This window comes from Chanodichthys erythropterus, chromosome 15 (genome assembly GCF_024489055.1).
Source record: "Chanodichthys erythropterus isolate Z2021 chromosome 15, ASM2448905v1, whole genome shotgun sequence".
NCBI classification, from domain to species: Eukaryota; Metazoa; Chordata; class Actinopteri; order Cypriniformes; family Xenocyprididae; genus Chanodichthys; species Chanodichthys erythropterus.
Genome location: NC_090235.1, coordinates 38257897 through 38282045, shown reverse-complemented (window position 1 = coordinate 38282045; position 24149 = coordinate 38257897). Strand labels below are relative to the sequence as shown.

The 24149-nt window shown below is 41.0% G+C and overlaps 2 protein-coding genes across 3 annotated transcripts in view; one reads left to right on the top strand and one right to left on the bottom strand.

Annotated features, from left to right (window-relative positions):
* The window catches only part of p3h4 (prolyl 3-hydroxylase family member 4 (inactive)), a 45099-nt gene extending 25245 nt beyond the window's left edge, over nt 1-19854 (bottom strand). The window contains exon 1 of the mRNA XM_067412021.1: nt 19322-19854. Coding sequence (XP_067268122.1) covers nt 19322-19777 — 456 coding nt within the window. The 5' untranslated portion in view covers nt 19778-19854. The remainder of the gene's footprint in view (nt 1-19321) is intronic.
* Nucleotides 19855-20846: 992 nt separating this feature from the next.
* The window catches only part of fkbp10a (FKBP prolyl isomerase 10a), a 179581-nt gene continuing 176278 nt past the window's right edge, over nt 20847-24149 (top strand). The window contains exons 1-2 of one of the 2 annotated variants that reach the window (XM_067411835.1): nt 20847-20941; nt 21176-21300. Coding sequence is in view for 1 of the 2 variants with exons in the window: in XM_067411834.1 (XP_067267935.1) it covers nt 21116-21300 (185 nt within the window). In the remaining variant the exon portion in view is untranslated. Of the gene's footprint in view, nt 21301-24149 lie in introns of both variants that reach the window. The other variant, XM_067411834.1, reaches the window with a different exon arrangement.

Sequence of the window (24149 nt, the reverse complement as noted above, 5' to 3'; positions counted from 1 at the left end):
TTGAATGTCACTTCTTTAGCCTTGGGAAGAATTGGGTATGATAAATATCGTTTCCTTATTTTTTTCGCTTTTTCCACACTAAAGTCTTGTAGAACATATTTTCTTTTCAGTTGATTAGGATAATACTGTTTAGATAAGATATTTCTAATAAACTTATTTGTAAACTGTTTGCTATTTAAATTAATACCTTCAATGCAAAGTGATCTCATTTCTGATTGAGAATTAGAATATATTACAAACTGCTGAATCATTGTTTTCAGGGGTGCTGGGATGGCCTTTATCACTAATTGTACTCCCTAATTGGGCACTTGAAATTAAATTTATCACAAAAGTCACTGTAATATAGCAAATTACCAAAATTATCCATCAAATGACTTACTGCCCATATACCTTTTTCCATCCAAGTACCGAAAACATACTCGGTTACTAACGTAACCTCGGTTCCCTGAGATACGGAACGAGTACTGCGTATGGGGAAAGGTCTCCTTTTTCCCCGTTACTGAAGCCTTTTTCAATAACGCAGTGTAACTGCATCGTCATTGGTTCACTCATAGACAAGTTGTTGAACCAATGACGGCGCGGCATAGCCGCGCGACCTATGGCGACAGAGCGCGCAAATATTCCCGCCGAAATGGGCGGAGTTTAGGGCTATATAAGCGGGCGTTTCGCCATAGGATTTCAGGTCATTCGACTGAAGCGACGACACTGAAGCCGCAGCCTTGTGGCACGGCATGTAACGCAGTACTCGTTCCGTATCTCAGGGAACTGAGGTTACGTTAGTAACCGAGTACGTTCCCTTTCGATACTTCACTCGTACTGCGTATAGGGAAAGAATTCAACCGCGCCATGCCACGGCAGGGAACGACTGGACTTGTCTTGGGCACCGTGAGGGAACCAGAGGGCAAGTGAGAAGGCCGGAGCCATCGAACCCTCGTTACACTACAAAAAGGGAGTTAACTCCCAGAGTGGCATGAAGCGGAGCTCGATAGAGGCCGCTGGATCATACCGAGAGGACCCGAGCTTGTAAGGTCGGAACGTCCAAATGATAAAATCTGACAAAAGTAGACGGCGAGGACCAGCCAGCCGCCTCACAGATGTCTTTAATCGAAACTCCACTAGACCAGGCCCAAGAGGAAGCCATTCCTCTAGTAGAGTGAGCTCTAACTCCTATGGGGCAGTCGAGGCCCATAGAGGAGTAACAAAGAGCAATAGCATCGACTATCCAACGCGAAAGACGTTGCTTTGAGACCGAAGACCCCTTGGTGCGGCCACCAAAGCAGATAAAGAGCTGATCAGATTGCCGAAAAGGCTGTGATCGATCAACGTAGGTCCTTAATGCCCTGACAGGGCAGAGTAGTTCCAACTCTCGCTCGTCCGACGATGGAGGAAGCGCTGAGAGGGAAATAACCTGTGCTCTGAATGGAGTCGAGAGCACCTTAGGGACGTAGCCATGCCTAGGTTTCAAAACGACTTTGGAGTCGTTGGGCCCGAACTCAAGGCATGAAGTCACCAACTCGCTTAACTGATGCTAATGCAAGTAGCAGAGCGGTTTTGAGCGTCAGGGGCCTGGGGTCAGCTGAACGCAGTGGCTCAAAGGGAGGCCCTTTAAGAGCTCTGAGGACCAAAGAGAGGTCCCAGGTGGGAACAGTGAGAGGATGAGGAGGATTTAATTGCCTAGAACCTCTCAAGAAACGCACCACGAGGTTGTTTCGTCCCACTGACTGGCCAGCGATAGGAGCGTGAAACGCTGCAATGGCTTCTACGTAAACTTCATCAGACGAATCAGGGAAGAAGCGTTGAAGGGGTGCGACCCAGATTCAAACGCTCCTGGAGAAGAGACAGTATCGGGGATACGTCACACTCCACTGGGTCTATGTTGCGTGTAGAGCACAAGTCAACAAAGACCGACCATTTCTGGGCTTAGAGGCGTCTGGTGGACGGAGCTCTCACCTGAGAAATGGTATTCAGCACGTCCCTGGGGAGGTTGGCAGGCTCCCGTCGAGGGACCAGAGGTGCAGAGCCCAGAGTTCTGGCTGGGGATGCCAAATCGTCCTGTTCGCCTGAGAGAGGAGGTCCCGTCTCAGGGGGATCGGCCACTGAGCTTTTGTGGAAAGCCTGAACAGCTCTGAGGACCAAACTTGGCTCCTCCAGAGCGGGGCCACCAGGAGGACTCTGTGCTCGTCTTCCCTGATTCGTCTGATGACCTGTGGGATCAGAGCGATCGGGGGGAAAAGCGTAAAGGAGGGTGCTGGGCCAGACATGGGCCAGCGCATCCTCCTCCTTTGAGAATAAATTGGGCAGTGAGAGTTGCCTTCTGAAGCGAAGAGGTCTACCTATGCCTTTCCGAAGAACTCCCAGATCATGAGAACCGTCTGGGGGTGGAGCATCCACTCGTCTGAGGGGACATTGCCCCGAGATAGCATGTCTGCTCCCAAGTTTGTTCTCCCGGGTATGTGAGTCGCCCTGAGCGATGGAAACCTCGGTGATGCCCATTCCAGAAGACGCTTCGCCAGAGCGCATAAGCGGCTGGACGAAAGACCGCCCTGGTGAGGTGTGCCTGGAACGCATGAAGGGCTCGAATCACTGCCAACATCTCGAGGCAGTTGATGTGCAGATGGCATTCCTCGTGAGACCACGAGCCGAAGGCCGGTCTGCCCTCGCAAAGAGCGCCCCAACCTGTGTTGGACGCATCCGTTGAGAGCACCGTCCTTCTGGACACCGCCTGTAGGGGTACTCCTTGGCTGAACCATACAGGGTTCATCCAGGGTTTCAGAGCTGCCAAACAGGTCTGACTGACCCTGAGACGCAGGCGGCCGTGCCGCCAGGCGTGAGGAGGGACCCGGAACTTCAACCAGTACTGCAGAGGCCGCATCCGAAGAAGGCCGAGCTGCAGAACCGGGGAGGCGGAAGCCATCAGCCCTAGCATCCTCTGGAAAAACTTCAGAGGGAAGTAGGCTCTGTTCCTGACCGATGCCGCGAGCTGCTGAATGGCCAGAGCACGCTCTGGAGATTCTACAGCCGTCATACGGACTGAGTTGAAAACTGCACCCAGGAACGTTATACGCTAGCTGGGGAGCAGTGAGCTCTTGGCAAAGTTGACCCTGAGACCCAGGCACTCCAAGTGGCTGAGTAACACGGATCTGTGATGCTCCAGCTCAGCTCGTGACTGGGCTAGGATGAGCCAGTCGTCGAGGTAATTGAGAACCCGGATTCCCATCTGTCTCAGTGGGGAAAGCGCCGCATTCATGCACGTGCTAAAAGTGCGAGGAGCTAGGGACAGTCCGAATGGAAGGACCGTATATTGGTAAGCCACACCCTCGAACGCGAATCTCAAGAATCGCCTGTGATGGGGGGCTATCTGGATGTGAAAGTATGCATCTTTCAGGTCCAGCGAGCAGAACCAGTCCCCGGGGCAAACCTGCACAAGGATCTGCTTCAGCGTAAGCATATTGAACTTCCGTCTCATGAGGGAGAGGTTCAAGAGCCTGAGATCTAAGATGGGTCTGAGACCGCCATCTTTTTTGGGAACTAGAAAATAACGTCTGTAGAACCCCGAATTGCTCTCTGAGGGGGAGACTATTACTTTAGCTCCTTTCCTCAGAAGAGACATGACTTCGGCTCAGAGGACATGAACGTCGTCCGTGTTGACTGAAGTCTGAAGCACCCCGCTGAAGCGCGGGGGCCTTCGGGCGAACTGAAGCGAGTAGCTTCGACTTATGGTTCCCAGAACCCAGCTTGACACTCCGGGGATGGCCCGCCAGGCCTCGGCCCGCGTGACAAGGGGCTGAATGGTATCGGGTGACGGGCCGCCAATCAGGGGCCCGTGCACCGGAGAGAGTGGAAGAGGAACTTCGCTCTTTCTTAGAGAAGGTAGAATATTCATAGTGTTCGCCATAAGAATAGCGTTTTGCATGGACGCAGCACTGGGCCCAGTTAGCACAACACTGAACATATCTCCTACGCCCGGAGCTGAACGAGGCGGAGGGGGGGTGGAACGAAAGAGCTTTTGGGGTGGTCCGGCTGTGGCGAGACTTTGCCCCATCCTCTTCCTTCCTGAAATATCAGGAGGGCTTAGGAGGCGTCGGGTCCAGCGTAATCTTAGGCCGGGGTCCCTGACGTTGCCTCGGGAAGGAGGAGCGCTTACGATGGCGCTGTTCCTTGGGTGGTGCTGCCTGAGAGGTAGAGGGGGCAGGTTTGTTCTGCTGAGCCGGCGCAGACTTGGGGCGGCTGGAAGCAGACGTGGAGCTAGGGCGTTTAGGCAGGAAGTGTCGCATAGCCTGAGAGGACTCTTGTGCTGCAGTAAAACGCTCCGAAAAGCCCTCTACTGCTGGCCCGAAGAGACCAGAAGGAGAGACCGGGGCATCCAAAAAGGCCGTCTTGTCTATCTCCTTAATCTCGGTCAGGTTGAGCCACAAATGGCGCTCAAGCACGACCAGGCTGGCCATGGATCGTCCAATAGCCTGAGCTGTGGCTTTTGTGGCACGCAGGGCTAAGTCAGTGGCGCTGCGGAGGTCACGGAAGGCAGGTGCATCGACACCGGACTCATCCAGAGAACGGAGGAGCTTCGCTTGAAACACCTGGAGAATAGCCATGGCGTGCAGCGCTGAGGCAGCCTGGCCCGTGGACGTATATGCTCTGCCAGCCAGGGCAGAAGTGGTCCCGCAGGGCTTGGATGGAAGGGCCCTCTTAGTTTTCCAACCCACAGCCGTGGGGGGACAGAGGTGAGCCGTCACCGCTTCGTCCAGGGGCGGTATATGCTCGTAACCCTTCTCTTCAGAGCCATCCACAGAGGTGAGAGCTGAATAATTCGTAGTACATAGGCGGGCAGAATACGGGGCGCGCCACGACTTCATCAGCTCATTGTGAACCTCTGGGAAAAATGGCGCGGCGCGTTGACGAGGGGCCTGGCGGGAACCTGGCAGGAACCACTCATCGAGCCTGCTCCGTGATGGCTCCTCTGGCGGAGCCCATTCGAGGTCCAAAACCTCTACTGCTTTCGAAAGGATGCGGAAGAGCTCGGCATCCATACTCGGCTTGCAGTCAATGGGCTCCAGCGAGGGAGGGCACCGGCCCAACCTTCGGATTCAGAGGCCGCGAGAGACATGACGTCATCAAGCGGCTCGCCCTCAGAACCGCCAAAAGAGATGAGGTCGCTCGCATCTGCCGAGGGATGCAGCTCAGGGCGGGAGAACAGGACTGGGGACTGCTCTCTCGGGGGAGAGGGTGAGGCACGCGGGGAAGCCGCCGTGACGACATCCAACTCCGTGCGCTGGGCCGCTCTGCCCCGCCGTCTCTTCCTAGCCGGCTCGTGGGAGGAAGATGACGGGAGGGCGCGAGCGGCGAGATCGCCTTCACTGAAGAAGGCGATCCACGAGCGCAGAGAGGCGAGACTCATGTTCTCACAGTGAGATCACGAGGTCCCGGTGAGCGCGGCCTCTACATGGGGTCTGCCCAGGCAGCCGACGCACTCACCGTGACCGTCGTCGTCATGCAGAGGGGCTCTGTATGTGCCACACGAGTGGCGCGGCATTTGTAACAACGCTGCCACCGTGAAAACAGCGTTTGAGGGGCTCTTTTAGAGCGGCGAGGGCCGCTAGAGCAGTGAAAACCGCTGTTGGAAAGCTCTTTTAGAGCGGCAATAAACCGCGGGAAAATCGCTCTTTTAGGCGCGCCGGATGGCGGCAGGAGACGGGCTGGCAGGCGGCCGGAAGCGGGAAGCGGGCGGCTCGAGACGGCGCTCGAGGCGGCAGTCGACGAGGGCGCCGGCGCTTCTTCCTCGGCGAGCTCAGCAGTCCGCTGCGGGAGCCTCTTCGACGGCGGCGAGAGCTTCTTTCCAGGCAAGCTTCTTCCAGGCGGCGAAGGCTTCAGCCGGAGATCAGCGAGGAGCGATGTGAAGTCATCGCTGAAGGAGAGAGAACTGAAATCCTATGGCGAAACGCCCGCTTATATAGCCATAAACCCCGCCCATTTCGGTCGCGCAGCTATGCCGCGCCGTCATTGGTTCAACAACTTGTCTATGAGTGAACCAATGACGATGCAGTTACACTGCGTTATTGAAAAATGCTTCAGTAACGGGAAAAAGGAGACCTTTCCCCATACGCAGTACGAGTGAAGTATCGAAAGGGAAACAATGATTTCCTATTACTCAGAATATATCTGTTGTTCCACGAAGGTGTATTGTGTGGTGTAAAGTTTTGTTTAAACATTAGTTTCCAGTACAGAAGAACTTGTTGGTGGAAATCAGATAATTTTACAGGTAGTTTGTATACATCATAGTCACAACGCAAAAGAAAATCAATTCCACCCATCTTTTGAAAAATAGCATTTGGGATAGTAAACCAAAAAGCATCTTTGTGACAAACAAAGGACTTCAACCATTTCAATTTTAGTACACCATTCATCACAGAAAAATCTATGACATTCATGCCACCCTCTTCAATACTCTTAATCATGTCAGCTTTTCTAATGTAATGGCATTTATCCTTCCAAATAAATTGGAAATTTATCTTGTTTAATAAATTGATCATAGTATCTGATATTTCTAAAGAGAAGGCAGGGTAAATAGCTCTGGATATACTCTCCATCTTGGATAATAAAACCCTACCGGAAATTGTTATATCCCTTTGTAGCCAGGAATTAAATATCGCTTTACATTTATCAATATTTCTAAGCATATTTTCTTTTTCCCTTATTTCTTTATGTCTGGTGACCGTGATGCCCAAATATCTGACTTCTGTTTTAACCTGTATATTCTCAATTACACGAGCTGGGTGATTGTGTAAAGCAAGAATTTCACATTTTTTAATGTTCAATCTAACACCTGATGCTTTTGAGAACTGACTGATTGAATCCAACGCTGTGGAGATCTGTTTTTCAATCAATTTTTAATTCTGACTCACAAAGTTCTTTAAATGAAACATCAATCTTGGGTACGAAGTCTTTAATTTTATTTAGAAAATTTGAAGAATGTTGTTGGGAATATGCAGAAGTGTAGAGATTATTATAAAATGCAAAGACCGTCTTCTCAATGGTTTTATTATCCTTACACTCTGATTAGGCCTGCACGATAAATCGTTATAAAATCGCGATCTCGATTCACCCTGTTCACGATTTAATTTTTAAATGACTTCGATTTAAAAAAAATAAAAAATCAGCCTTTATTTTGAAAGGACCGCTCTCACAGGGCTTCACCCTCAGCCAACGACAAAGCGCCTGTTCACACCAAACGCGAATAGAGCGTCTGGCGCGAATGATTTCAATGTTAAGTCAATGTAAAGACGCGTTTACGCGCGTCTGGAGGTCTCACGGCGCGGAAGACGCGAATTCGCCTCATTCGCGCGTCAGCCAGAGATTTATGACACAAGTTCATACTTCAGACAGGAATAAAAAGGAGCTCGCTTGGAAGAGTGTCGGTGAGGAGATTGGGCTACCTGGTAAGTTGTAAATACACATTTCACTTTTGAGTCACGTACAAGTTTATCGACCCGCAGCCTTCCCGCGACGCTGACCCCTACGCCGCTGTTCTGCTCTCCAGAGCAAATACAAAGCGGTGGCTCTCTCGATGAACGCACGATCAACATCAGCCATCTTGCAAACAGACAACCGCCTAGCAGTTGCCCCTCACACAAGAAGCGGATTTCGCCTCGGACGCGTGTCAATTTCGCTTCAAACGCTTGTTTTTTACGCGCGTCTATTTCGCTCTAGACGCGCGAATGCATTCAAAATGTTCAAGTGGCAAACTAGACGCGGTAGACGCGAATTTGACTCTCTATTCGCGTTTGGTGTGAACGCTAGTCTCGTGTTTCACTCGTCGAGCGAGCGCGGTAGTTCTATTCATTGAAGCCTCTATGTTTACAGGCTTGTGGTGATGTGCAATGTTCTATAGGTGCCAAAACAAATATTTTTGGTACGTTACTTCCAATTTGTTTTGTTTTGTCATGGTTCATGTGTGCTATAAACATTACATTTCATGAGAAAAAAAATCGTTGTAGAGAATCGTGATATCAATTCTAAGCTAAAAAATCGTGATTAATATTTTTCCCAGAATCGTGCAGGCCTAACTCTGATCCATTTATCAGTAGGCTTGATATTGCCTTATTTTCCTGTCTTCTCTTCTCTAAATTGCTGAAGTACGAGGTGTTCTTTTCTCCTTGCTCTATCCACTTCGCTCGCGATCTCACAAACGCACTTTGAGCTCTTTTGCAATACATATCATCTAATTTGGACTGCAATATTAATAGTTTGTCTTTATCTTCACTGTTTAATTCTGCCTTATCACAGTATTTACTAATTTCTTGGAACAGGTTACCTCCTTCTCTTCTTTTTCTCAAGGCAATCTCCTTACTAAATTTTCTAAATTAAAAATTAAATCTCTAATTCTATATTTCACAAATTCCCATTTACAGCAAAAACCATCTATAGTCTCATTATTTTCAATTTCAGTTATTATTTCTTTTATCATTGTACAATATTCTTTATTTTTTAACAGACTAGCATTAAATTTCCAGTAGCCTTTTTTTTTCTTATTCTATCAACTGGATTTAATTTCATTTCTACAATACAATGATCTGTTAATGGGGCTTTAGAAATTGAGATATCTGAGGCAAGTTCTCTAAGCGAGTAATCCACCAGCCAGTAGTCAATCCTAGATTTACAGGTATTATTTGGTTTAAACCAGGAATATTGTTTTACACCTGGATTTATGCTTCTCCAAATATCTATCAGGTGATTTTTATTCATAAATTCCTCTATTGTATGGTTTAAGTGGTAGGTGTCAAATTTAGTGGGCCATCTATCTTCCCATTCGTCAGGTGTCATATTCCAGTCACCTCCCATTAAAATAAAATCTGTAGGATAAACTATTTTGAGTTCTGATAAAGTATTTGTAATTTCTTCAAGCATTCGTTTATTTTGGGCAACAGTTCTATGACCATACACATGAATTAGTATGAAAAAACATCCATCAATTTTTAGAACCACCATCAGCCAATGACCTTGGTTATCTGTCCTGTATGTGACTATATCACCTGGAAACCTATTAAAACAAACTGCAACACCAGCAGACTTATTGGTCCCATGACTAAACAGTATTCGATCACCCCATTGGTTAGACCAAAACTTAACATCCACTTCGGAAGAATGAGTTTCTTGTAATAACAGACATTGTGATTTTTGCCCTTTACAAAATAAAAATAATGCTTTTCTTTTGACTAAATCTTTTAGACCCCTCACGTTTAACGAAGCAAATGAGACTGAACACTTGAACATTAGTTTCTTAGTTTAAATATGTCCTGTTCAGTAAAGAAAGAAGAAGAAAAAAAATATTAAGAACTTAGTTCAAATCTTATTAACGCTGATTAGCAAATACAACAATAGTCCCATGTCCTCTTAACACACTCCTTCAGACCTCTAATATCAGTAGATCAAACCTTTCCTTCGTTTAACCAATTCGACGACCCTATGTATCCGTGCGGTCCTCGGTAATAGGCACGCTTTCCTTCCCGACGAGCCTGTTCAATCTGCGGCCACAGTTTTTTCCTTGCCTCTCTATCCTCTAATGGTAGCATCTCGGCGAGGCGGACACCTTTCTCTCTGCACAACGGGGAATCCATGCAGCGACGCCATAACTCCTCCTTGATAAGTCTCCGGACAAATAACACAACTACATGTCTATTCCTGTTGTCTTCTTTTCGTCCGACTCTGCGCACAATATCAATCGCTTCTTCGAGCTGTCGCTGTTCCAAGTCAGGGGCGATCTCCTTGAACAGTTGTATGACGTCTGTTCTAATGTTCTCGTCCTTTCTTTCTGATAAACCTTTCAGTTTCAGACACCATCGCATCTTATATCTCTCCTGGTCCCTGATTCTCTCTTTAAGCTCTTGATTTTCTTTGCACAGACGTTCATTGCACTTTTCTAATTCGATGACTTTCCCCTTGCATTCCTTAACGTCTTCAGCATTGAACTGCACGGCTTTTGATAGGCTAGCAATCATGCTGCTACTCTGCTTAGCTTGCTCTCGCAATTGCGTCAGTTGCTCATTAAAGTTCTTCTCTAAACTCTGAATGGCTTCCAGTATGGTCAGGTTAGACACCTCATTTTCCTTTAATGTAGTTTTGCTCTTTTTCCCAGCTGGAATCTTACTCGGAGTTATTGGCGTAGTCGGGTCTTTTCTTTTACTAATTGTGTTAACCTCCATATCGTAGTCATGGTCTGTAGACTGTTCGAGGATCTTCGTGCTCATCGCAGCTTGCTTTTTTTCACTGTCCCCTTCTTTAATTGTCAGTCTGGCCGGTTTGATCATACTCAGATCAGATTTGGGACAATTTCTCTTCCATCTCTGACGCAAGCGACTGTTCAACACACCATCTTGCCCGGAAGTCCATTCGGAAAATTAACAGAATGTATAGCTGATATAAAAAAACTGGATGACCAGTAATTTCCTACTACTAAATTCAGAAAAAACAGAGATTCTAATTTTTGGACCAAAAACTTCTTCACGTAATAACCTAGAATACTGTCTAACACTTGATGGCTGCTCTGTTAAAGGGATAGTTCACCCAAAAATGAAGATTTGATGTTTATTTGCTTACCCCCAGGGCATCCAAGATGTAGGTGACTTTGTTTCTTCAGTAGAACACAAATGATGATTTTTAACTCCAACCGTTGATGTCTGTCAGTCAAATAATGGGAGTGAATGGTCACACAATTTATAAGAGTCAATAAACACGCACAGATGAATCCAAATTAAACCCTGCGGCTTGTGGCGGCACATTGATGTCCTAAGACAAGAAACGATCGGTTTGTGCGAGAAACCGAACAGTATTTATATCGAGCCGCAGGGTTTAATTTGGATTCGTCTGTGCATGTTTATTGATTCTTATAGATTGTGTGACCATTCACTCCCATTATTTGACTGACAGACATCAACGGTTGGAGTTAAAAATCATCATTTGTGTTCTACTGAAGAAACAAAGTCACCTACATCTTGGATGAACATCAAATTTTCATTTTTGGGTGAACTATCCCTTTAAGTCTTCGTCGTCAGCTAGGAACCTCTGGGTGTGCTCTTTGATACTAGGGATGTCCCGATCACGTTTTTTTGCCCTCGAGTCCGAGTCAGAGTCATTTGATTTTGAGTATCTACCGATACCGAGTCCTGATCCGATACTTCTATAATACATGAAAAACAATAAAGAAGAGCGAAAAAACAGATCCAGGAACAGTGCTTTTCAGGTTTTTCAGATATCTAACAGTCGTTTTCACGTACAGAAAATGGATAAAGTAATCAAATATAAAATATCACTGCATATTATCTTTACTGTATAAAATAAATAAAGATTAATCATTATTGAAGTTACAAAAACTATTCAGTCAAGAGCAGTAAGTGATTTCTTTGTTATTTGTTGTTTTATTTAACATTAAAAACAGGCAAGTCCGGACTCGAGTACTACAGCACTATTGCAATCACAGAATTCAGGCCAGCTGATAATACCTAGAATATCAAAATCAACTGCAGGTGGTAGATCCTTCTCCTATTTGGCACCTAAACTCTGGAACAATCTTCCTAGCTTTGTTCAGGAAGCAGACACACTCTGTCAGTTTAAATCTAGACTAAAAACGCATCTCTAACCTAAAGAAGAAGGTCATCTACGCTAATATTAGTTTTTCTGTTTATCCCGAGGTTTACCGTAGTCAACCGGATCCGGGCCATACCCAGATGTGACAGAGGACCGGTGCCCTGACACGACCACAACGGGATGTATTGTCTTCACGTCTACAGCTGATGGAAAAGAATCGGGACGAGACTCGAGCAGAAATCATGTTCATGTACTGTAGTATGAAGCAGAGCAGAACCGAATGCTGTGAGAGCAGTGAGAACGACCCCACTGGAGCGATTACTAATTAGAGACGAGTGCGACACACAGCTCGACAGCAGTGGATCTTTTATTATGCCACAGTCTCCGCTTCTTCGGGTCATGTGCACGTAGGGTAAAGCAGCGCTACTTATCATATTAGATACATTTGTGTGTTGAAAGTTGGTATAGTGCTACTCTGTGCGTTCGCTCAGCGGCTGCTATGAGACACTTGTTGCACACTGCAGTAAGCTAGATCAATATTAGTCATGGTAAAACACAATAAATCAAGAAAACAAGATTCAAACAAAAATACTTAGGGACAGATTTACGCCCTAAAAAAGGCTGTCTGACCCATTTTGTGACATGGCTGCAATTGTTGCTGTTAGGAGGAGACACTGCAGAAAACAGAGAGCGCGTGGTAGAAGGATTATTAATTTCTTTGAAATGCCAGAGTAAGACCTTATCCGAACATATCGTTTTCCATGCTATGTTGGCCTATAGGCGCTAATTTGCCCCGTTTAGTAAATCTGGCCCTTAATGTGTTAAACGATATAACAGATTTCTGTCGATGAATGTATCCAAACAGTTGCTTCCTTGTCTAATAAAACTCATAATATACAGTACTAAAGTGTCTTCGATGTTTCCATGGTTTTTCGACAAAATAAAACTGGAAATCGAGGGTAATGATGTCATTGATAGGCAACACACGGACAAGGTGTGTCCTGGTTAAAATTGCTTATTTCTCTGGATTTAGAATTTCTTTGAAACATTTGGGATAATGTAAGTACACAAGTCAACAAAAAATATAACATTGTTTTAGTGGTTTTTGAATATTTTAATCTAAAAATCATACATATTTGTGCCGTTAACTGGTTGCATATGTCAGATTTATTGCATGACTCAGGCAGAGAAAAGCTGTTGCTATCAAACATTGTTTACTTAATCAAGTCAGTGTAATGGTGAAGGGATCGATCAAATAGGCCAACTGATGGAAGGTTTGTGAAGAAATTTCATGCTCCCTTGTAAAAGTATTTTGTAGTATTTTCAAAATACAAAAATACAGTAGTTTATTTTGATACATGTTGTGGCTGCTGTATTTTGTAGTTTATTTTGATACATTTAAAATTAAGGTATTTGGTATTTTATTTTAAAATACATTTTGATGTATTTTTGCCTATCCCTGGCCATATGGCAACACTATGCGGTAGAGGGTTAAATTAAGCCAGGATAGGCCTTAATTCAGAATAGTTAATTGTGGTTTAAAAAATGGCTTTCTGAAACACAGATTAAGTACAGATTACTAAAACCTGGACTATGGAGCCTTGAATTAAAATAAACCAGATTAATTTAAAACCAACTGTGCAAATCTGAATTAGCTTGACAGAGGTTGCCTGCAAAACATGAAATGAACCAAGAAAAGCTTAAAATTGCATGGAACTGAGAAGCAAATCCAAGGAAAACAATGGCAGCAAAAAAGACTCCAATATAAAACTTTAACTAAACAAGAGACATTTATTTTAAAGAAAGCAAAATATATCAGCTGTGAAAAAAAAAAAAAAAAAGAAATGCCAGGAAATCTGTTTGTAATGAATTATTTTTAAATAGATTAATTTTGTTTTGTTCTTTACATAGCAACAAACTAAACGTTACTATTTACACATGCAATAATGATACTATTTTGATCCAAAGCACTATCATAGTGGTTGCTTCATTATATAAAAAAGGCAATTCTTGTTAGCAGGTCCTCAATCCAAGCACAAGCTCTACACTTCACCACAACGGTAATCTCTAAAAAACATTAACATAAAAACTTTTACATAATAGAACATTAAAGTCTCCATATTCTCATCTTTCTAAAAAATGCATAAAATAACACTATTTCAACATTTACTCTCCCACTTCAGTTGGTGCAAAGCATGATGGGAAGTGAAAGTCCTGTTTGATTGGGTTACTTGACTTGAAACATGTTATTACAAAATGACAACATCAAGTGAGTTCTAGTAACCATTTCAAGTCAATTTAACATGAAGCAATCACATTTGAACAAGAAACAATGGTATTAAATCAAAATAAATTGTTTAATTAAAGTGAACAGCATCATATATATATATATATATAATTACCAGTTATCACTGTAAAGCTGCTTTGACACAATCTGCATTGTAAAAAGCACTATATAAATAAAGGTGACTTGACTATAAATGTGTGTGGGGGGAGGGGGTGTTGGGGTGGATGTGTCTATTTTGCACTCTTGACATTTTAGAGTGTCCCCCCTTCATTGCTGTGCACTTTTTTTTGTACAGCAAATCAGCCAGAACACAGAACATCTGGCACACTGAACAAAAATTCTACCACTAGTCCATCAGGACAATCTGATATTACACGCAGATCCACGTATTTATTGACTAGTGCAAATACTCTCAGGACTAACAATATATTGTATTATAGTAGATGTAAGGATGAAACTATCATATTAAACATGAGGTCTATGTCAATAAACTTTGTGCATTTATTATTGTGATAATACAATTACTATAATACACTACTCCATCACACACTTTTCTGCCCCACCCACCTTTTAAGATAAAAAAATTACGCCACTGGCAATGTTTCAGATGGCATGGCAACAAATCATTGCATATAGGCAACAAATCAGAATTGGGCATCAAGACCTATCAACTTTTCAGAAAAGGCATTTTTCCTGTCCACAGAAAAATAGTGCTTTATTAGCTTGTACCTGTGATCTTAATCGTTATCAGGGACATCAGTGGCCGAGGTCTCATGTGAACAGCAAACTGTAGTATCAGCAGGAAAAAAAGAGAAGAACCAGCAGAGAGTGCGATCTTCGCGGGGATATTTAACCTCTCCAGAAAGTCGACACCTTTGAGTTTGGGCTTGACCAATGGGAAAGGTGCAATTCTCTGGCAGGAGATTTTCTTTGTTTGAAAGTGAACTCATTTGCATGAGGGGAGTGAGCTAGTAAGTTTGTGTCCATTTATACTCTGATAAATATAACAAACACACAATCCATTCTATGATATGGTGATGTCCACCAAAGTGTGAGTCATTAAACATGGAGTAATTTGATATTAAACACCAACTAGATGGACTACAATATCTAGAATAGTGGTTTTCAACCTGTGGGCCGGTATTTCAGGGGGGCGGGTTATTTTTAAATATTTTTAAATAACTATTAAAAGAAATAATAATATTGTTAATATATGTAAAAGTCATAATATTATAGTTTCATATATATATACAGGGATGGGCAGTATTTATGATACATGTATTTCAAATACAAAATAGTATTTTGTCAGTTGTATTTGATAGGGTTGATGAAAATGGCTTCGTATTTTATATGAATATACTTTGTTTTGTATTTTTAAAATACTGTAAAATACTTTGTAAGAAGTTTACATGACATCATACAAATGTGGCCTCTGATTGGTGCCTACTAGTAGTTTGCAGAGACTTGTTGAGATCAGAACAGAAAATTGATCCATATGGAAGAATGTGGTCAAGGTAAGAAACGTGCAGGCTGCCAGCTTTCCATCAATTTTTTGCAAAAATTGCTATTATTTTTAACAGCTCATGTTAAGTTTTGGTGTTTGTTTTAGTATCCTAGGCTAAATAGTTTACCAATTTACATAATGTTCTTGAATATATTTATATATATATTTATGATTAACAATCAAATGATTAATTATTTAGAAACTAGTTGCTATGAATACAGGTGCCTTCAGTTGTCTTCTTATGAATGACTTGTTTGTCATTAAGTCAGTGTTGCTGATGCAAAGTATGCCCTTCATTACCAAACAACAAATAACTCAATTAGGATACAATTGTGAGTCATTTGCAAACATTAAACTGTTGGTTACTTTAAAACCTTCATCTCGGAGATCACAGGGATATGTGAATATTTGATCTGTTAAAGTCACAATATGTAGTTTTTTGCCGCTAGAGGTCGCTCATTCAAAACAAAGGCGTAGCTTGATGACACCTTGATTTCACAGAATCATGGGAGCTGTTGTCTTCACATCTACAGCAGGTGGAAAAGAATCGGGACCGTACTCGGGCAGAAATCATGTACATGGATGAGATTATTAACATTACTGTAGTATGAAGCAGAGCAGGGCCGAAATTGAAGGGTAATGATGTTGATAAGCGATGCATGGACACGGTCTGTGTCCTAGTTAAAATTGCTTATTTCTCTGAATTTAAACATTCTTGGGAATATATATATATATATATATATATATATATATATATATATATATATATATATATATATATATATATATAATATAAATTAAATAACGAAAAATAAATATTAAACTGTTACTCTGCTTCCACTATTCAAGCTTGCTGATTGGTTTAAGAATAAACTTTATCTAAGAATAAAATTTATCTAAAATATTTTTGCTGCATATGTTACAGAACAACATATTCAGGCATGGATAAATGGCTGTCAACAGGGTCGCTGAAAAGAACAAATGCAGATGTTTCTCCATCTACAAGTAAGCCCACCACTGAAAAGACACAAAATAAATCTAAAAGGAAATACTTTAGTGTCTAGCACTAGGCTTAACATGTGTGGGAGCGAAGAACGAGCAGCTACCGCTCTGTGTTGTTTGCTCAGAAGTCTTATCAAATGAAGCTTTGAAACCAACCCAACCACAACGGCACTTGGAGACAATACACAGTGAATATGTGTCCAAGCCTATTGAGTTTTTTTGAGAACAAACTTAAAGAGTACCAAAGCAGGAAAAAAAAAAAACTCTTGAAACTGTGTTCTCTGGCAACAACAACAGTAAAGCAGTGGAGGCATCTTATCGTATAGCAAAGCTCATCGCAAAAGCTGAAAAACTTCACATAATTGGTGAAAATTTGATTTTACCTGCCACGAAAGAAATGATTGGTATGATGTGTGGAGAAAAGGCCAGTAAAGCAGTTAAATCTGATTTCACTTTCAGATAATACAGTGGAGAGAAGGATAAATAAAATGACAGATGACATAACTCAGAAGTTGGTTAACAACATTCAAGAGGTTTTTTTTATCCGATTCAAAATATGCTCTTTTGGACTGCCTCAGTGATTTTGAGTTGCTTGCAAAATTGTCCTACCTCTCTGATATTTTCAGTCACCTAAATGGAGTGAACTTGAGACTTCAAGGCAAATCAGTGACAGCGTATCAAGTCCAAAATAAAATAAAAGCCACAATAAAGAAACTGGACATGTGGACCAGGTGAATTTGCAAATCAAACTCAGAATCATTTGAGAATTTGTCAAAATTTTGACAAAGCTGGTTACAAAGCTGATTGAAGAGCATCTCCAAGGTCTGAAGAGCCAGTTGCACAACTTCTTCCCATCTCCAGATGTTCAGGCTACCTGGATTGAAAATCCCTTGGTAAACTTATGTGATGAAGCCATCCCAAGTTTAAGTGCGAAAGAGCACGACAGCCTTATTGACTCATCTTGTGACAGTGCTTTAAAATTAACGTTTTAAAGAATCTTTGATGGATTTTTGGATTCATACTCTCTATGAGTATCCTGATCTTTTTGACAAAGCTCTGAGGTTTCTGATGCCATTTCTGACAAAATACTTATGCAAAGCTGGATTTTCAGGATTGGTGGCACTCAAAACAAAATACTGGAATATGCTTGACGTCGAGCCTGATCTCCGCTTGCAACTTTCTTCACTTCAGCCCGACATACATGCCTCGTTCAGCTCCCACAACACTCAGTACTGCTCTGCTTCATACTACAGTAACGTTAATAATCGCATTCATGAACATGATTTGTTCCCGACTTCAATTCCAATTCTTTTGCACCGTCCGTTGAGATGGAGACCACATGTCCCAAGATTCTGCTCGATTCCGCTCTAAAACTTGGCGTCATCAAGCTACGCCTTTGTTTTGAATACTCTTCTAGCGACCTCTAGCGGACAAAATTATTACATATTGTACCTTTAACAGGTAAAACAACTTTATATTTTCACAAACTTTGAAAATAAAAAGCTGTTAAACTCAGTAAGACACTGGCATTTCAGTATACTCTACTGACATACAACACAGAAGTGTTTTGGATCTGTACAGTTGCTTTTGAATGGCTGTCTTTATGGGTCAAATTTACCCATGAACAGTACTAACGTATACAATTTTTGTAGGCCTATGCACATTTCACAACACATGAGTGTGTTGAAACTTTGCATGCATGTTCATGGCCCTAAATGAGAAAAAGTCACACAATTTCAAGAAAAACTATGTAGGTAAGATAGTATTTCAGATAGATTGAAAAAAAATAAATGATAGCTCATTTTTACCATATGCGGCTGTCAAATTTTTTTTTTGTATTGAAATAAGTGAGGAAAAGCTCCTTTTTTAGCTCCTTTTTTTAAGCTTATTTTGGGTCTGTATACAGTTGTTACAGAACATTAAAATATGCGGGTCAAATAGAACTGCGAACATCACCAAAGGAACCAAAATTTAGTGTGTATATGTCAAACACATCAGCGTGTTGAAACTTTGCATGCATGTTCATGACCCTAAATGAGAAAAAGTCACAAAATTTCAAGAAAAACAACAAAGGTTAACTGATGTTTCCAGCAACTCAAAAATCTAATTGAAAATACATGTGAATCTGAATTATTTGAATATTATTCTAAATATGTAAATGTCTTGTATTATAAAAGGTTACATTTAAATTACCAAGGTGAAAAAAATACTATAGTAAATACTATAGTGTTTTTGAACCATACTATAGTAAATTGTAGTATACTGTATATATTATAGTATTTACAACACTTTGTTAATGAATATATTCATATAGTGAATTGATAAACTGTAATAAATACTGTACTTTAGTTTTTACTACAGTAAACTGTTGTGTATATTGTAGTATAATATACTCTATAGTTGTGGAAAACTTAGTACAGTATTGGGTAAAGTAATTTGTTTATATTACTATAGTTGTTATATTATCACAGCTACTATAGAATTACCACAACAAATTAATTCAAGTACTTTACTATAGTATGGTTCAAAAACACTATAGTATTTACTATAAATTACTATAGTATTTTTCACCTGGGTACAAATCAAAATATTTAACAGTAAAACAAAATATGGTTTGTAGTTAAACAGTAGCTATGAAGGTATACAATGGCGTGGTTGTGTTACGATTGTAGGAAGCATGTCCTGCGTGGACGTGGCATGTGTCGGCAAGGACTTACAATAAAAGGCACCAAAATCAAAATGCATTAGTGTTTATCGAGAGACTCAAGTTTCCTATAAACAATCCGATGGGCTGTGGTAATTCAAAGTGATTAGGCCTATACAATAGGGAAATCTAGCCTGAGAATTAACGTCTTATGTATATTGTTATGCCACAAACCGACACCAACAAATCTGTCTAAACTTATGGGATCCTTCTGGTTTATCTCAATTTAATTAACAAAAAATCTTACCTGGTAATAGACATACTGAAGGTACCGGTAGGGTATCCTCTGTTCAAAAGCACCTAAAGTTTCTCGTTTAGGATATGTTTTAGAAAACACAGGAAAGTTTGTTTTGCACCTTTTCAGGCATGCGGCTCGCATTATGGTGTGTCCCATGATCAAGAGGGCAGTGTCCGTGCTATTCTCCTCATATTCTCGGCCTGCGCTGCAGTTCTGACTGCAATACTTTTCACTATCCTTCAGTAGCCGATGAAGCCGCAGGCTTAGCTCTAGATATTTAACACTCTGTTTCCAGTCCTGAGAAGCGTACATCTCTAACGCGTGCCCGTACGCAGACTCCAGTGGCATGAGGTCGTTCGGGGGAAAGCTTTTGAAACTGTATTTTTCATACTGAGCCTTCGCAGTAGACAAAAGATCTGCAGCACTGAAAAACACGAATAAACATAGTAGTCTTGTTTGGGCCATTCTTCTGTTCCTCAGTGTAGGCGCCGATCCCTATGTAATGATGGAGGGCGGAGGTTCATGTCAGGATGCACGTATAATCTGTTGCCCTCGGGTTGAGAGAGTTTGATGGAAAACTCTGCATGTCTCACTAAGCCAGATCTGGACTGAAGGACTGTTAATCTGGGTCTAAAAGCCCGTCGTTTTTAAGTAGCCTAATAGTCAGTTCACTTTAGTTATCTGGAAGTAGTGCTGGGGTCCAACTAATACTTAAAAACTACTATACTTAATTATATTTATAGTAGCCTATATTTTTTAGAGCTAAAATGGAACTATTGCAAGTATACTTTAGGTACCTTTTAAATATCTTGCATTTAAATACTGATATTATATACAATGATCATACTATCCTTACTAATTAAAACAAATATTAAAACACGTTTAGGCTTAATATAAGAAATGTGCATTGTGCAATAAAGACGTGCTACAAATAAAGTTTAATAATATTTATATCAGTAAGTCTCAAGAGATATGTGAGTAAATACTAGTGCATAGTATAGCCTACCCAGTATGAAATAAATGTAGCCCATTTTAATACATTTTGGTGTAGTTTTTTTTTTTTTTTCTTTTCACTAGGGGGTGTTCCAGCACATGGAGAATATTGTCATGTTATGTGGCATATATATCTTACATTTTAATTCTTAAATTCTCCCCACTCTTCAATGAAATTAATTTCATTTAAATTAAATCTCTTGATTTTAAAGCTAATAAAGAGTAGTAGTATTTTTCTAGATATTGCAAGAAATTTTTTAGAGATATAGCCTATGTTTTTCTTTGCATGTCTTGTCAGAAAATGCTATGATGTAGGCCTACCTCGGAATTTGTTTATTTTATAAATGTTTCTTGGATTGGGTTTTTTTTTTTTTTTTTATGGATTATTATTTTTTTAATTATTATTATCATCATTATTATTATTGTTTGTTGAACATTTTTCTTCCCCTGTGGGGATAGATAATAGCTAAAGCCAAAAATCTGGGAGTGCGGGATCGGATGGAGTTTAGGACCGCGCGGTTGTTGCAGCAGTGCGTTCTATGGATTCTGACACGCAGTACAGTAACACAGCCTACATGAACAAAAACTTCTTTCAAGTTATTTTCCGCGTGTTTCTACAGAATTTCACATGTTTCAGTATGACAGCTAGATTACGCAATACTTATAGCTAATTATTATTTGTCACCGTTTGCTGTATTTTATCATAAAACGCAAGGTTTATCTGTGTGCCAGTTCCTTTTGAATACCGCTGTATATCATCGATAAAACAAAAAAAAAACAACGCTGCAGTTTCTTATCCTCTCATCTGAAATGGCGATAACACCAGTTCTTACTTTTTTCCTTACTCTCATACATGTTGTATATGGTCAGTTAGAAGATGTGATAATTGATCGATACTTCATACCAACACACTGTTCGAGAGAGGTTCAGGTCGGAGACTATGTTCGGTATCAGTATAACGGCACATTCAAGGATGGACGGAAGTTTGACTCGAGGTGAGTGAACTTTATATGCAATAATAATTCTAAAACTGAGGTAAGTGAGTGGGTAATAGTAATTATAGCTAGTTATAATGATTGCGTGGTCGTGGCCCAGGGCTACTGGCAAAAACATTTCTTTTATTGTACAAATCAAATTTAGCCTACTTTACACTGTAAAAAAATGTACTGCTTAATTTTTATTTTGCTAGTTTTTGCACGCATATTTTTAAAGTACGTTTTAAATATGGAATTAAGTAAAATTAACAAAGAAAATAAGTAATTTTAACTTAATTGGCCAGTAAAAGGTTGAGTAATTTCTACTCATTTGAAGTTTCTTTTGCAATACATTTTACTCAAACAATATAACACTGATGTGTCGTTCTTGAAGGATTCGTTCATTTTGAACGAATCTTTAATGTGACTCGGGAAGAACAAGGGTGCTTCTCAATATCCCTCCTCGTCTCCTCGCTCCTCCGTCCTCCATCCTATGACCCGGAAAACAATCGAGCTCAGCCATCTTGAAGGACATCTCAATTCTCTAATTGCACCGCGAGGAGGCGAGGATCGAGGAGTGAGGAGGCTTTCTGAGGAGTCATGAGCGAGGATACACAGGTGCATCCTTTGCGGAAGTCTTTCTCCTCGAGTAACCTGACGCACGCATAAATTCTCCTCCCCCTTCTTATCTGTCACAATAATTTAAATGTATGCTTTACTTTTACAGATTAAATAAACTTTATATCTCATATATTTCAACTAGGCATCTTTCTTTAATATTTATTATATTTTTTTAAATAACCAAACTTTAACAACATGTGGGTAGATCCCTCGAGCGCAGCTGATGATGCTTTGAAGTGACGCTAAAGGGAGCCAGGATTTATCATTTCACTTGATTCAATGGACTATATGCACGGGTTACTTCCTGGTTGTCGTTAAGCCAGCTCGGGCACTTCCGGTGAACTGTTAGCTGTTCATTCTGTAGTCGTTGTACAACGACACAAAACCATCTATGGTTGACTTTTAATGTTGTATTTATATTTTAATGCAGTTATTACATTTACCTAATTTGCCAATAAACCAGTTTTATTGATTGCAATAAAGACGAAGCTATTGGGACTGTTTAAAAATGCCGTGTCTGTAATTAGACACACACACACACACACACACACACATTTTTTCCCCAGGACTTTAAATGTTATTTTTAATGCGATGACCACAAACATAATTTGTTCATCCTTCTGAGATTGTCCCCATTGTAAAACCGAACGTTTAAAAATGTAGGAAATTTAACATTTGATAAAAAACACTTATTTAAAAATAAAAAAGACAGTAATTAGCACTTTAACCAGCAGGTGGCGGCAAAGTATTATTTATTTGCGCACATATCAGCCAATTTCCTCTAAAGTATTTCACTCCGTTTTTGACTAAATATTAAACATTATAAAATAACTAGGTTTGAAAAAACATTTTGTCAATGTGAAGTATGAAATACTCACAAAATCTTATGAAAAACAATAACTTTTATTGTGAATTAATTACACAGAAAGAGAGCACCGCGCTCTCCTTTTGTAATCACAGCAGATGTCAGTCAGAGCAGCGCAAGATCAATGATTTCAGCACACTTGTGAAAACACACATTTTATTCAATTAATCTAACTAAAGTGCACAATAAATATTACATTTTTGAAGCTTTTTTTCACATAAAAGTGTGAAAACTAATGGTCGAATTGAATTTAGCCGAGGAGGAACATTGAGGTATGTCTTTATTTATTTATTTTCGAAGCTGTCTTACGTTTGAATAACTAAATTAATGCTATGCCTGACTATTTAAGTGACTATATTCTGATTATAAACTAAGTATTACACTACTGATGCTCAACACACCAGCAAATGACATCTCACCGGAAGTTTTCGAGCTGGCTTATATTAATGCGGAAGTTCTAAAGAACGCTCCGTGCATCATCTCGTCTTTTCCTTGCGTCCTTCCCTGGCATCCTGGAGGGGTGGAGCTAAGACGCGAGGAAAGGAAGCAAGGAAAGGAAACGAGGATGCACAAATAAGAATTGAGAAGCACCCCAAGTCGTCTCGGGGGGTGATTCGTTCAGTCGCGCATGCGCAATATTCTATAGGTTTTGTACTGCTAGTCGTAGTTCACCTGTTGATTCAAATGATTAGTTCATTTCATGAGTCTTTCGGGTTTTGAGTCGTTCCTTAATCATGTGACAGACCCATACGCTAAACCAATGCATTCTGATTAATCAATATTTTATTCATAACAGGGCTTTATTTATTTATAAAATAATAACACACCACAGATCCTCAAGAAACTGTAACAAAAACATAGTGATAAAAAATGTCAGAAATAGCGTATGGGTCTGTCACGTGATTAAGGAACGACTCAAAACCCGAAAGACTCATGAAATTTACTAATCAATTCTCTTTCTGGCTCAGAATGCATTGGTTTAGCAGCATATGGGTCTGTCACGTGATTAAGCAACGATTGAAAAACCCGAAAGACTCATGAAATGAACTAATCAATTCTCTTTGCGGCTCAGACTGCATTGGTTTAGCGTATGGGGCTGCCTGTCATGTCATTAAGGAATGACTTAAACCTGAAGACTTGTCAGACAAGAGGTGAGGTGAGCTTAATCAGCTTGTCATAAACTGAAGACCCAGGTAAAGAATGAATTAATCATTTCTGCATCTTATAGCATTGTAGTTTTGTATTGTTTGTAGTGTGATCAACGTTTGCACAAGTAGTAGATGTGTTGGGGAAGTAACACGTAACATTTTAATTACATTTTGCTAAAATGAACGAAATGACTCGAAAAAAGATTTGTTCATTTTGCTGAACGAGACTCAAAAGT